This window comes from Cataglyphis hispanica, chromosome 11, assembly GCF_021464435.1.
Source record: "Cataglyphis hispanica isolate Lineage 1 chromosome 11, ULB_Chis1_1.0, whole genome shotgun sequence".
NCBI lineage: Eukaryota > Metazoa > Arthropoda > Insecta > Hymenoptera > Formicidae > Cataglyphis > Cataglyphis hispanica.
This window is the reverse complement of record NC_065964.1, coordinates 1,529,974-1,545,000: the sequence shown is the minus strand read 5'-3', so window position 1 is coordinate 1,545,000 and position 15,027 is coordinate 1,529,974. Positions and strand designations below refer to the sequence as shown.

Genomic DNA, 15,027 nt, shown 5'->3' with positions numbered 1-15,027 from the left:
AGGAGGATTGAGGAGAAGAGAGAGAGAGAGAGAGAGAGAGAGTACATCGAGCAGGATTTAGGATGTTTCCGTAACTGTAATGAGCTTATACGTGTAAAGATATAAAACAAAATCTATCGTCGATACCTATGTGTACTTAGAGTGTAAGGGTATGGCTTTATATGGAGCGATTGTTGCAGCGTTCTTTTACCGCTGGTGTATGAAAATTCGACAAGCAAAGCGACTGGGATGTTGAGAAAGATGCACGTGAGGGTAAAAGAATTCTAAAAACACACATGTTCTGGATATCCAGAGAAAGATATCTGTGTAAGACATTCTCTTAATATCCTCCAGATATCTTCTGAATGTCTTTTGGCCATAGAGTGTTGTTAAGGAACATTCGTGCTCTTTTTCTGGGACACTCTTGTGTGTGCATTCTTTTCTGTGTCCGTCGTTATTACTTGTATTATTATATTTATCGCTCCAATTAAGTAAGTTTTACAATCGCCCCGGAAAGATTGACGGATAAAAGTAGTCCAATAATAACTGTATGCAAGATCAAACACACACACATTGTGGTTTCCTATGTTGCGAGATATAAATATAAACACGGCCTTAAAATATATTCCAACAAGAGAAGAAGGACAAGGGAAGACAAATTTGGGAGAAGTATTTGAGAAGAATTTGTAACGCTCCCCATGAAAGAAAACCGGAAAAGAAAAGATAGAAGGGTCATCGTTTTTCCTTGTGACGTATAGAAAATATTTTGATACCTCCAGATTTGCATAAATCAAGTGTCATTCGTTACTGCTTAAATAAGATTATTTTTACTGAACGTCGCTCAAAAAAAAAAAAAAAAAAACATAGTAAACTTATAACATATGAGTTGAAGCGAAACGTAAGAATCTCTAAAAGAGTCTGTGTGAATTGTGCGGATCTCGAGAAATAAATAATAAATCTATGTTTAAAACTTGTAATTGCACGATCTTGAAACCTTTAATAACCGCTTTTATCCTGTCATCTCTAGCGAAATTATGCATAAATTACAACATGAAAAAATATCAATTTGCATTTGAGATATCGCAGCATAGATAACAATATACAAGGTGTCTCGAAATTAAATATCAAAACTTTAGGAGCGTGTGGGGAATCGATAAAAAAATCCTTTAAAGATTTGCTCGTTTCGAAAAAAATAGCAAAAAGAAATTTTACCAGAAAACTTAAAACAACATTAAAATTATTAGAAATGATGAAAAAAGATTGTAAATAAATATGCGACAACGCGAGATTATTGTATCATATTTATTTTAGTTTATATTTATATTTCTGTTGTCTTTAATAATAAATGATAATAAGTAAGGTGGAACGAAAAAAGCTCACTTTTTTCACTTATTTACTGTATACTTATTTATAAGTAATAAATATTTAAGTAAACAAGAATACACACTAATCTCACGTCGCATGTAGTTATTTATAATTCTCTAATTTTACTTCAGGAGGATTTTAATTTACTTTCTCTTAATTCCATGCTCCATAATTTTTATCTAACTATATTTTTCGATAAATCTAATTTTAATAATGTGTTGTTTTAAGGATATGTATATGTCATATGTCAAAACAAAAGCATTGACAAAAGCATGAAAGTTTTGCAGACTGTTCTATTATTTCTTCTGAGTATCTATGCAAAACCTGAGCACAGTTTTCTTCATGGTTTTGAAATTATTTAAGTTTAAAGTTTGTATTGAAAAATCGCATATTATAGCATCGAATTTGACAAAAACATTGTCATCAAAATAAAACTTTTAATATGTATTAACAAAATTCTACTAAACATTTGTGCGAAACTTGATTTAAATCTACTTATTGATTTGAAAGTTATTTACTAAAAATTATAGCAATATGCTAGTAGTATCAAAATTTTTCTATAAATTATTTGTTTTTTTGTTTCTTGATTTCAAAAAGCATTCACAAAAGTTTTTGTCATAAATTAGAAAAAATATTAATTACTATTTTTTCTTATGAAGACATTAAAAAAACATGTTATTTTTTGATATTTTATTTCTTTTTACAATCTTTCTTACAATCAGATTTATTTATTTGATTTTTAAAACAGTATAAATGTAAAAAATATATATTTTTTAAAATTTTGATTGCTTTTTTTGATTCTTTTTTTGCGATTTTCTTCAAAATAAAGCAAAAACGAACAAATTTATAAAATACTTTTTTTTTTAATTTATCGGTTCCCTATACGCTCCCAAAGTTTTTTTTTAATTGTAACATTTAATTTTATAAGAACACCCTGTATAAAAATTAAATTTGTATTTAAAATTTAACATACTAAATTTGAGTTAATAATAAAAAGTTTACGCACTAATAAAATTGCGCTCAGCTTTTATTTGATAACTTTTTTACTATATGTAGTATCGTTAATATATTTATACTTTTATTTATATACTATATACTATATTTAAGCATTATGCAAATTGCTTAAATAATACCCTTAATCACAGTAAGAATCGGATTATTAAACTATAATAAGAATATAAAATGTACAAAAAATACAAATTGGAACAAATTAAAAAAAAACAAGAGTCGGTATAATTTTGCATTATCTTCTCTATCATCGATTGATAAGAAAGATTAAATTAATAAATTAAAAAATATAAAATATAAGCACACAAAATGGAAATATTAGAAAAATATAAGTTAAAAATTTAAGTAAAAGAAAAAAAATTTAGTTTTATTTGCATTTAGTTTTTTAATTAGTTTTTTAATTAGTATTTAGTTTTTAAATACATTTTTGCACGCTTTTACATCGGTTTTTTTGACTTTGGTATTGGCCTATCATTATATAATTTTTATGTTTTGATTTATATCTTCAAGCTCACGCGATTTTATTTCAATTTGTAAATTTTCCTGTTTTGTCTGTGTTGTAAATTTGCATCATCGTGACACACATATATTAGTAAATATATTTTTTTAAATTCTGTTTGATTAATTGTATATAAATATATATTTTTTGTCTACTTTATAGTAAACATTGCGAAACGTATAATTATTAAAAGATATCGATCATTGGCAAGTTATGAAATTATTTTTACTCGACAAACTCGTAATAAAGTAAAAAAAAAAGTTGCAACCTTTATTCGATAGCATAAAACGCGTCATTAATATTGCCGATACATTTTAATTATGTTTTTTACTCGTCTATCTTTATTATTCGTTATATATTGATATGTGCACCGCGATACTTTAAACGTTTGCATAACGCGATATTATACGATATTTACATAATTATTACGTAGTTATGCTTATTAATGCATAGTTATGTAATTGCGCCGCGGTTTTATCCATACACTGAGAAAAAAAATTGTTGATTTGACTAAATGTGTTCAACTGATAATTATTTTTTTAATTGAAATATTCAAGTATTTAAGTCAAATACGTCATGTTAAATTTAATATGTCGTATTTAACTTAAATACTTATATATGTAATTGTAATACTACATAAAATACTAGTATTTTATGTAGTATTACAATTACATATATAAGTAAAATCACATATATTATTTATTTTAGTGTTTTATGTTTTATACATTTATTGTTAGCATAATTCACTTTTTTCCGACGAAGCTTCTTATTGAAAGAAAACGCTACATAAAATGATTTTTTACTTTAATTTATTTTAGATAATTTATGTCACTATAATTGTCTGAATGTAAAAATTGTAAAATGTAATTGTCTGACTGTAAAAATTCATATCCTGTTGTTGTCCATAAATTAAACATTCGTATATTTTTAACTTACATGAAAAATTAAAAGTATGGCTTGTTCATTTCTGGTTGTACTTTTTTTTACAATCTACATTTAAATTGAAACAATATACTATATTCAAATTGTAAGAAAAAAGAGGGAGACAGAAAGGTGGATGGAAAATTGTAGGAAAAGGAATGAAAAGGAAATTAACATTTTGCATGTAAAAAACTAACGAAAAATTTATAAAATTTTTGCACGTTTTTTCAAGATTTAGCATATATTAAATTATAAATGACAAAAAAATGAAGTATTTTTTCTTTTTGCGAAATCATCGAAAAAGATATCGTAGAATTTTTTCGCACTATTTTGTACAAATGTGAATTGATAAGATGTATCGAAATATTTTATAGCAAAGTTAAACTTTATATAAAAAAAAGTTAAATATGCAAAAAAGTTTCAAAATAAAAAAAAAATTATTTTTTACATTTATATTGTTTGAAAAATCAAATAAATAAATCTCTGGATTATCAAAAAAATTAAAGAATAATGTGTATCAAAAAATAATGGTTTTTAACGTCTTTCTTCTAAAAGAAAAAGTTGTAATTAATATTTCTCTTAATTTATATTAGACAAAAACTTTTGATTGTGTTTATTCTCTGAAATTAACAAGAAACAGAAACGAACAAGAAAACGAATAATTTACAAAATGATTTTGAGTTATTAATATAAGTATTTTGCTTCAATTGTAATAAACAACTTTTAAACGAATAAGTGGATTTAAATTAAATTTTGCACAAATGTTTAATAGAATTTTAATGTTTTTTTCCTCAAATTTGTAAGTAAATACTACTAAATACGCGATTTCTATAAGAATCAGTGCAAACTTCAAACTTAAATAATTTCCAAACCGTTACAAGAATTGTGTTCAGATATTTTGCACAATTACTCCGAAGAAATAGTAGAACACAAATTTTATGCTTATGTTAATGTTTTGACATATATATATATATATATATATATATATATATATATATATATATGTATATATATGAGACATATCTTCTTAAAATTCATCAAAACATCAGATTGTCGATCAAGCAATTATTTAAAATAGACTTTATTATACAGAATGTTCCAGATTAGGTCAAGGAAACTTTAGAATTCTATAGGAAATTAAATTTGGAATAAAAAAGTTCAGAAATATATATATAGATGCGGAAATTCTTTGTTAAATAGTAGCTAATAAACTCTCTGTAAATAATTAGTTATGATCAAAATTTAATAAGATTATTTTTATGTTAGCATTTGCAATGTTTGCACTTTGCACTACGAATGTAGTGTTTACACAAAGACCATCGAAATGGTTTTTTTCAACTCTCTCCTTTTTTTTCGTTATTTTAAACTTATCTTTTTTTAAGGTAGTTTTGTCCCGCGACAGTACAATTCAAAATTTTATTTTCTAAAAGTTAAAACATCCCACTACCACTACCTACGATTACTGATTAAAAACTTTTGGACATTCTGTGCACGCTATTGTCAAATCAACTCGCAAATTGCCCGCAACGTTCGCGAGCATCATCTATCTTTGTTTAACTTTCGGTGAATGACAAAAATGAAATGATACTGTGAGGTCTTTTTATTATTGTATTTCTGAAACTAAACGGTCAATAATTTCGGTTTTTTTTTAAATAGAATTCCTAAAGTATCCTTCTATTTTGTATTAATTTTTCATTACCTTCTTGTTATTTTTTTTTAATTATTAAAATTCAAAATACGAGATTTTCATGTAAAATCTTGTTTTATGTATATACGCATAGAAGGTGCAATTTTTGATAGTGATTATATCGCATTCGGGACGGTCAATTGCTTTTAAATTGTACAAACGTGTAGATCAGTGGCATAGCCAGAGGGAGGGATTCCCTAATTAGGAGGATAAATTTCCCCCTCCCCCCGAAGTTTTAAAACCAAATATGAAAATGAAAGATTGAAGGCGGAAAGAGAAATAAAATTGTAACCACAGTCTCTGCAAAACGTTCATTTTTAACATTAAGAATTCTTAAAAACTACCTAAGAAATATAATAAGTGAAGTAAGACTAAACGATTTGACACAAATGTATGTACATTCATAAAAATTTAACTTCGTCGATTAACATAGAAGAGGTACTAGACAGATATCTAAAAAAACCTAGACGCATGCTTTTAGCTTAATATGTATTATTTAATAAAAAAATTATGTTGTTTTGTAATTTTATTTTTTAAAAATATCCCCTCCCGAAATCAAATCTTGACTACGCTCCTGTGTGTAGATAATACCACATTTATTAACTTATAATTAATTTTTTTTTTTTATAAATTGCGATTTGCGGAACAACCTTAAATGCTTTATTAGAATTAAATGAAATTGATGTAATTAAATTTGTTATTTAATTACCCATCAGATTTATTTTGTTACTTTTTTTGAATGAAGAATTTTCATTAATTTTTAAAGTAATTTTTTTTTAAATTATAAAAAATACGTGATTTTTCAAAGTTTATTAGCTATAACTTTTCAACAACGTGTTTCTCGAGCTATTGTTTAACAGAATTTTTTTTTTTTTTTCATTACAGATTCAATTTCTTATAAGACTCTGAAGTTTCATTGATCTGACCTGAAACACACTATATATATTATACATGTCATGTTTGATGGATTTTCCGAAATAAATAGAAAGAATGAAAAAGGATTGCAAAATTCGTAATTTGCGGAACAATGAAAATCATTATTTCCAAGCAACGTGTTGTTAAATAATGACGTGTGTCATCAGATTCCAAGTGGCAATCTCGAGTGTTCCCGGAGCGTGTGCGTTAAGTCCTGCTTTGATTACGCGAGAGATTATCGTATTCGTGAAAGAAGGAGAAGTGGAAAGAGAAAATCTGAAAAGAAAGGGAGAGGGGACTCGCAAAAATAAGATATGTCTAATGTCTGTTGTTATCTAGATAATCATTTAGCGTAAAGCAATTGTTTCATCTCATCTTTATCTAGATAATAATAGCTAGGATGTATTATCTATATCTTTATCTTATGTTAAATAGAAAAAAATTATCTGTCTTAAATTATCTAATAATAAGAATGGCTGCTTTCAGCAGTACTTACAATCAGTTCTTAATAAAAGCGCTTTTCGATTTTTTAATATGTTTAATTCTTACATTTAGATCCAACGGAGAACCAAAGATTCAATCGTTATATTAAAGAATCACTATATAAACACTGCATTTACTGTGAAACTATAAATAATCCTAAAGTGCGTTGCATCATTGCCTTTGTGGCTTGGAATTTTCTATTATTTTTACTGCTAAATGTGATTTTTCCAGATTTGTGCAATTCCTCTATTAATATATTATATAATATATTATCTTAAAGCGAAAGGAAAAAAATATTTAATGAATAAATCTATAGATAAATATATATTTATAACATTTTTTCTTCATTTTTTTTTAAACAATGTTAATATCGTCTAAATATTATTTAAATAAAATGCTTTATTAATTTCATCTATTATCATCTAGATAAATTTGAAATAAATTATCTTTTTTATCTTATCTAAGATAAAATTTATATATTTCATCTTATCTTTATCTAGATGATTTCAATATTATCTAATGCAAAACACTGGGTATATCTTATATCTCATGCGCGAGAATATACAGAGAGTAGGCGATATATTTTATTATGTAGACACATTATGTAGATACGTGTTTACGCGCGGAATATTGCTGATTCATAGCCAGCAGCTAATTCAACCAACATCACAGACTTGTGATCCGCTCGACATCTCTCTCTCTCTCTCTCTCTCTCTCTTTCTCTGTCCCCACTTCGCGCTCTCTCTCTCTCTCTCTCTCTCTGTCTTTCTCTCTCTCTCTCTCTCTCTATCTTGCTTTAGTCTCCCACCAACTCCCAACTTTCAACCTGTTCGATTCGGCTCAGCTCGACTCGCTCCGGCATAGCCTCTTGCACCGAGTCACGCTACGCGTGATGCGCGATAGTTTAACCGTCGCGCCAGGACGGTGCAGTAGTTGATACTGGTTGATACGTGTATAGGCGGACTCCGAAATGGCAGTGATCAGCAAATTCGCCACTAAGCGCACGCTGGCTGGCGCGGTCGCGATCAGCACGTTGATATGGATACTGAGGAATCGTAGCAGGAGACGAGCACCAAAGACCAGGTACATTACGCAACAGCAATTCCATCTCGTGTTTCCCTAAAGCTCAAGATTGTGACAATGTAACGTGTCTTGCAGGAACCAGTGGCCCATCAGCAACGACATCCAGTATATCATCAAGGAGGTAAGAGTGTAGCGTAGTATGTCAAGAGCTGAAAGCAAGGAATCACATTAATTGTCCCTCCGTAGGAGAAACCGAAGAGCCCCAAGGCTCAAGTGAACGCCGTCTTCTTCCGCAAGCTATATCAGTTACTCAAGATCGGTATCCCTGGTGTAATGTCACCAGAATTTGGCTATGTTCTTCTGGTGGCAGCTGCCCTGATCACTAGGACCTTGTGTGATCTGTGGTTGATTAATAAAGCAACTCTGATAGAAACGTAGGTGCAGTATTCTTGATCTTGTATTAGTGATCCATTATATGGATGAGAAATCTTATTTCTCTGATTTAAAACCTTATATGCCACCAGATCGATTGTCAGCATGAACGAACCATTATTTAGGAATCACTTGTTAAATTTTGCAGCTGCGATACCAGTGGTAAGTAGAATATGTTGCTGTACAATTTATTTAAGGATTGCTTTCATTGTTTGACAATTGAATTTATTTAACTTATTGAACTTATTTAACAATTCAAATTATTTAGGCATACAAACAGAGCATTTTAATGTTAGAGTTTTGCAATTTAAAGAACTGATATGTCATGTTAAATGTAATTGTATTTATTTAGATATCGATCGTGAATAATGTAATGAAATATGGCTTAGGCGAAGTAAAATTAAGATTACGTACAAACATCACACGTCACTTGCTGGAATATTATCTTAAGTAAGTAACTGATACATTTTCTATCTTTTTTCTTTGCCCTAGGTATATATGTTTCTCTGCAAAATTAAGTTTTTTATGAAACGTCGAATTTTTATAGACTAGTGTCTTATGAAAGGTTTAGGCTTTTTGCATGTAAAGAGATTGTACTTATAAAAAACTCATATGCCGATATTGTTAATTTACATATTCTTATTTCCATTAATCTTAATCAACAATCTCATTCATAATAAAACAATGATATCAAAGGTAATGTATATTGATTAATGTGATGCACGTATCATTTACATACATGCATGACTCTGCAAGATATTCAAACATTATTTATACTGGCAATAGTTAAATTTTTTTTTAAATAATTCATGACTGAAATAATTTATATATATATATATATATATATATATATATATATATACATAATAAAATAATTTATACATATAATATATACAATTTATAAAAATAACCATATACATAATAAAGTTAATATAGAAAATAATTTAAATATTTAACAAACAAGTATCCTTTTGTACAGAGGCTTTACCTATTACAAAATGAGTAATTTGGACACTCGTATCTCGAATCCGGATCAACTCTTGACCACTGACATTGATAAGTTTTGCGATAGCTGTACAGATCTTTATAGCAATATAGCAAAGCCTGTATTAGACATCTGTATCTATGTATATAAATTAACTTCTACCATTGGTGGACAGGTATGCAGTATAAATATTGTCCTCATGATTATTTAGCGATAATATTTTATAATAGTATTTATAATATTATTTTATTGCAGACGCCATTATTTATACTCTCCTATCTGGTAATAGCTGGGACGTTTTCGACCCATCTTCGCAAACCTATCGGAGCTATGACTGTCAAAGAACAACGACTGGAAGGGGAGTATCGTCATATAAATTCAAGATTGATCACCAACTCGGAGGAAGTAGCCTTCTATGGAGGAAATAACAGGGAAAAATTAACGTTGTTAGCTAGCTTCCACAAACTTGTAAGCCTGTTTGTTCACGTTGCATTCATACACATTTATCAATGTTATTATTTATGTATCGCCTTTTATTTTCTTTTTCAGGTGACTCATCTTCGTAAATTTCTGGAATTCAAAGTTTTCATGGGCATCATAGATAACTTTGTTGCAAAATGTATGTAATACAATGTTATTTACATAGTATCGCATAGTTAACGATATGCGCTACTTCTATTTTTCAATGGCCGCTTATGCTTTTTGCTTGTATTATCACTGCCATTTATCTTCTTTCAGATTTTGCTAGTATTGTCGGCTTCTACGCGGTGAGCATACCCTTCTTCCAGAAGAATCATCCTGTGCTCTCCGGCACAGCCAATCATAGATTCAAATCGTACTACACGTACGGCCGAATGCTGGTGAAGCTAGCCGAGGCGGTCGGTCGATTGGTGTTGGCCGGCAGAGAACTGACGCGACTGGCGGGATTCACAGCTCGGGTCACCGAGATCAAGAAGGTCCTCGATGACCTGAACGCCGGAAAATATGAAAGAACGATGATTTCCGATCACAAGAACAATACGATCGGTTATCCCGGTGGCGGCAAAATTGTGCCGCGCGATAACATCATACGGTTCGATAAGGTACCATTGGTGACTCCGAACGGGGATGTACTTATCAAGGAACTGTCCTTTGAAGTGAAGTCCGGGATGAACGTGCTGGTTTGCGGTCCGAATGGTTGCGGCAAGAGCTCCATGTTTAGAATTCTTGGAGAAGTACGTGCTCGACATCTCTATTGTGCTCATTTATTGCTCGCTCTTATCATACATCCTAATATATATATATATATATATATATATATATATATATATATATATATATAATATATATATATATTTTATATATTATATATATATATATATATAATAAACATATAAAATATATATATAAATATATATATATATATATATACACAGAGTGTCTGGCAATTTTTGATACCCGAAGTATGAAGGTAGATTAGTTCAAACTGAAAAGAAGTCTTGATCCATTTTTTTGTTTAACGCTTAATAAAAGAGATATTGAGTAAAGTCTGATCATTATATTTGGAAATATATATATTTCCAAATTTATTCCGTTATACTGTCAATTAAATCGAAATGTAATTCTCCTTCCAGATAACTGATACAGAGAGTGAGATAGATTAGAAATTCTAAGTGAACGAAATAGCGCTAAGTGACTTTGGCAAAATCGGATTTGTATCTATATTGATTTTATGTATCCGTAACGTTTAGCTGTGGCCGGTCTGGGCAGGAAGTATTACGAAACCACCGCGCGGTAAACTATTCTACATACCGCAACGTCCTTATATGACGCTGGGCACATTGAGAGACCAGTTCATTTATCCCCACACGAAAGCTGAGATGAAGAGACGCGGCAATGCCAATGATGAGGATCTCAAGAAGTTCTTGGAATTGGTGCAATTGACTCATCTACTGGAAAGAGAAAATCTCGCTAACAGTGAAGGACAAGGTTGGGATGCGGTCGCCGATTGGATGGACGTTTTATCAGGTGGCGAGAAACAACGCATAGCGGTGAGTTTCTCTCTCTCTCTCTCTCTGCTCTTTCTCTGTATATATATATATATACACACACACACACAAATATATATATATATATTTGTGTGTGTGTGTATATATATACAGAGAAAGAGACAGAGAGAATATATATATATATATATATATATATTTGTGTGTGTGCGTGTGTGTGTATGCGTACTTGTAGCAAAAATAAATGTCATTTCAAAAAAGACGCAAGAAAAGAATATACATATATACACATATTCTTTTTTGGTGCCTTTTTTAAATCGACTCATCAGTTTTGCTACAAGTACGCACACACACACACATACACATAATTATATATTTAAATTTAAATAAGGCGATTACATCATATTTTATTATATGAATATTCCTCTCACGATCTTAGAATAACACGCTGTTTATTAAATATTTATACTAACTATTTCTATTACACAGATGGCTCGGTTATTTTATCACAAACCGCAATTCGCAATTCTGGATGAGTGCACGAGCGCCGTCAGCGTCGATGTTGAGGATTCCATGTACAGATATTGCAGACAGGAAAACATCACGCTGTTTACAGTCTCGCATCGTCGTTCCCTCTGGAAGCATCACGAGGTATTATCGAGTTTTTTTCTTCAAAGTTAATTAATTCCATGGTTAGCATATTTATACTTATCTTTATGTGCCTGTCGTAACTTTTATATATAATTTTTTTTCATTGTTTAATACTTTTTCCATATATTTTGTTTTCAGTACTATTTACATATGGATGGTCAAGGAAGCTACGAATTTAAGCCGATCGAACATGACACGATTGAATTCGGATCGTGAATTCTTGCGTCCCTTGCACACGCGAGAACGCATCTGCTTGCAAGGGACATCTAATTTAGCCTATTTAACAATTTTACTGTTAAACAAAATTTAAATAACAAAGACTAGTGATTATTTATAGCTGCACCATTTATGAGTGTTAAATATAAAAATGCATAATAATACAAGATATAGCCACAGAATAGTGGTGGAGTAAAAGCAAATGACGCGACCATTCTAGAGTCATTGATTTTTTCATACAGTTAAGTCTTTGAACTTGCAATGCATAATGGCTTAGTTTATATCGATAAACTATAATATTAAATACTATACTGATCAATCACAGCCATTCCATTTTTTGGAGGAATGGCTGTGATTGGCCAGTATTTAGTACGTATTAAAATATATCGGTATAAACTAGATTAATGATATATTTTTCTACCAATATTCTTATGAGGTACAGTAATATAATTCTGGAATGCATCACTTGGAGCTTAGAATGTCTATGACATCTATCGTCGTAGACATTCGTCCTATGTGTATGATACTTTTAGATCCTCTGATCCTTAGGTCTTTATGCAGTGTAATTCTGTAAATAGAATATATTTACTAGTGCATAGATTTGCAATACAAATTCAACTTATCATTGATTGATAAAATTAGTTATTAATTACCAGTGATTAATAAAATTTTTTGTATGTGATAAATTATTGAAGTTAAGACTTTCCATATTATATTTGCTAGATATAAATTTGTTGAAAAGTTTTATTGCAAAATGTATAAAAATGAGACTGTAAGTTCAAAATGTAATCTTGTCAGTTTATTGAGAGTTGTGTATTATATCGGAAAAGTGTATATATACATATGTATATGACAGGATTTAATATAGAGTTTGTTTTTCGTAAGATTACAATTATTAATATTGTTATATGTATATAAAGGTTACATATATCAGTCCTGAAGAAATTATTATAATATGAAGAAAAATTTATTGTAGCTCCAGAGCAAATTAAGATTGGTCAGGTACAAAAAAATATTTTGAGGAACGTGAAATTGTGATTCTTTTTAATACTTTTTTTGCATTACAATTGTAAACTCTTTCCTCTCTGCTCCATTTTAATACAAATTAGACAATATCAATATTTTTTCTATATATTATATATATAGCAAAATATTTAAAGAAATTATTCTTATATTTTTATTATATATATAATGTATACAACTAAATAGAATTAAGAATTGGTGCACTCTATGCAATAACTTTATTTATATAAGAATCTACTCTGAAATACTTCCTGTTACATTGAATTATTTTCGGAACTCATTGAAATATATTTTGATATTTCGAGAGTTCTGGAAATCAGTGCTTTTTTTTAAGGAAAATTTTTATGGAATCGATTATCAGATGTGATGATATTTTATAAAAAAATAAAGGGGTTTTTGTAAGTTAAATTCAAACGTGTAAATCATCAATAATTTTCTCTTAGTTAAGAGGCCAGATCCAAATTCATTATAATAAAAACTCCCCACATCGCTTTATTAAGAAATTTCAAATGAATAATTTAAAAATATCAATAATATCAATAAATTCAATTTTAGTCAATTTGTATAAATAAATTATTTTTTATATCATTGACATTGAGATTATTTTTCAAACTTTATCTAAGATATTTTTTGTGATGCTTGAGATGTTTTTTATACTATCAAAAGAAAGATATCGTTGAAGAACAAAAAAAAAAGAAAAGTATAAAAGTATAATTATATAAAAGAGAGAACAAAATAGATCTTTTTATTAATATAAAGAATTCGTGCTGTTGTAAATTTTTCTTCGTTTTTTGCGGATGTTTTTTTTTTTTGGAATACAAAATACAGAGCTTTTTCTCTAATATTGTACTTATAAATAATTTTGAATTCTCTTCTAATATCTATCATCGAATGAAAGGTGCGTGATATTCTTTTTTTTTATTTGTAAATATCTGTCTGTAAATATTTTCCATTTTTTACTCTCTTTTCCCGAATATTTTATTTCCAAGGAAATTTTTGAAAATTGCCATACAGCTCGTAGTGATGACGATACTCCATCATTATATTTAAATCATATTGGAATATCCTCTCCAGAGTAATTGTTCTTAGCATTCTTAATTTGGAGATAGTCGCGCCAGGTTAAAAAAACTTGAAAGAATGGCACCTTTTTTAAATATTACCGTATTATAAAACAGTATTCATTTTATTATAAATATATATTGTTCAATGGCATACTGATAAAAATTAAAAATGACCTAATCAGAAATAGAAGGTGAGAAACGTTGATTAGATTGATCAATTTTTTTTTTTAATCAAATGCAAAAGTTAAGTAAAAAATGAGATGATGTGAAAAAGAAGATAAGAGTGACAGACATGGCATTTAATTTTTCTCATAACGTGTTAAAATAACATTAACAAAAATATTTGAAATGTTTTGAAAAATATTTCAATAATACTCAAAAATATCATATAAAATAATATGTTTAATATTTATAAAATATATCAGAGAGAGAGAGAGAGAGAGAATGTTACAAAAATTTTCATAAAATTAATATTTTAAAATATTGATCTAAACAATAAGAATTATTGTTTTGATTGTATAATATATAGCAAAAGCAATCAAAATTAAAAAAAAACACATTTCTTATATTTATATGGTTTGAAAAATTGAATAAATAAATTTCTGGATTTCTGAAAAAAGAATTAAAGGATTGAAAAATAATATGGTTTTTAACGTCTTTATAAAAGAAAATAATTGTAATTAATATTTTTCTTAATTTATGATAAAAACTTTTAATTGTGTATACTCTTTGAAATCAATTGTAAAAAAAAAGGAACGAATAACTTACAGAATTATTTTAAGTTATTATAAATA

General features: G+C 28.7%; 1 protein-coding gene across 1 annotated transcript; it reads left to right on the top strand.

The window, feature by feature from the left end:
• The first annotated feature begins 7,599 nt into the window (after nucleotides 1–7,599).
• LOC126852983 (ATP-binding cassette sub-family D member 3) lies at nucleotides 7,600–14,874 on the top strand. Its single transcript, XM_050598334.1, has 12 exons — nucleotides 7,600–7,940; nucleotides 8,016–8,061; nucleotides 8,127–8,314; nucleotides 8,405–8,474; nucleotides 8,665–8,762; nucleotides 9,292–9,472; nucleotides 9,553–9,765; nucleotides 9,847–9,916; nucleotides 10,036–10,511; nucleotides 11,028–11,327; nucleotides 11,772–11,933; nucleotides 12,072–14,874. The coding sequence occupies exons 1-12, from the start codon at nucleotides 7,828–7,830 to the stop codon at nucleotides 12,147–12,149; spliced, it is 1,995 nt and encodes a 664-aa protein (XP_050454291.1). The 5' UTR covers nucleotides 7,600–7,827; the 3' UTR covers nucleotides 12,150–14,874.
• Nucleotides 14,875–15,027: the final 153 nt, after the last annotated feature.

What these genes read in the sequence shown, in the direction of transcription:
- LOC126852983 (XM_050598334.1), top strand. Translation starts at nt 7,828, where the DNA reads ATGGCAGTGATCAGCAAATTCGCCACTAAGCGCACGCTGGCTGGCGCG. An exon ending in AGATAACTTTGTTGCAAAAT is followed by an intron (nt 9,917 to 10,035) that starts GTATGTAATACA and finishes ATCTTCTTTCAG; the next exon opens with ATTTTGCTAGTATTGTCGGC. An exon ending in TGTTTAGAATTCTTGGAGAA is followed by an intron (nt 10,512 to 11,027) that starts GTACGTGCTCGA and finishes CGTAACGTTTAG; the next exon opens with CTGTGGCCGGTCTGGGCAGG.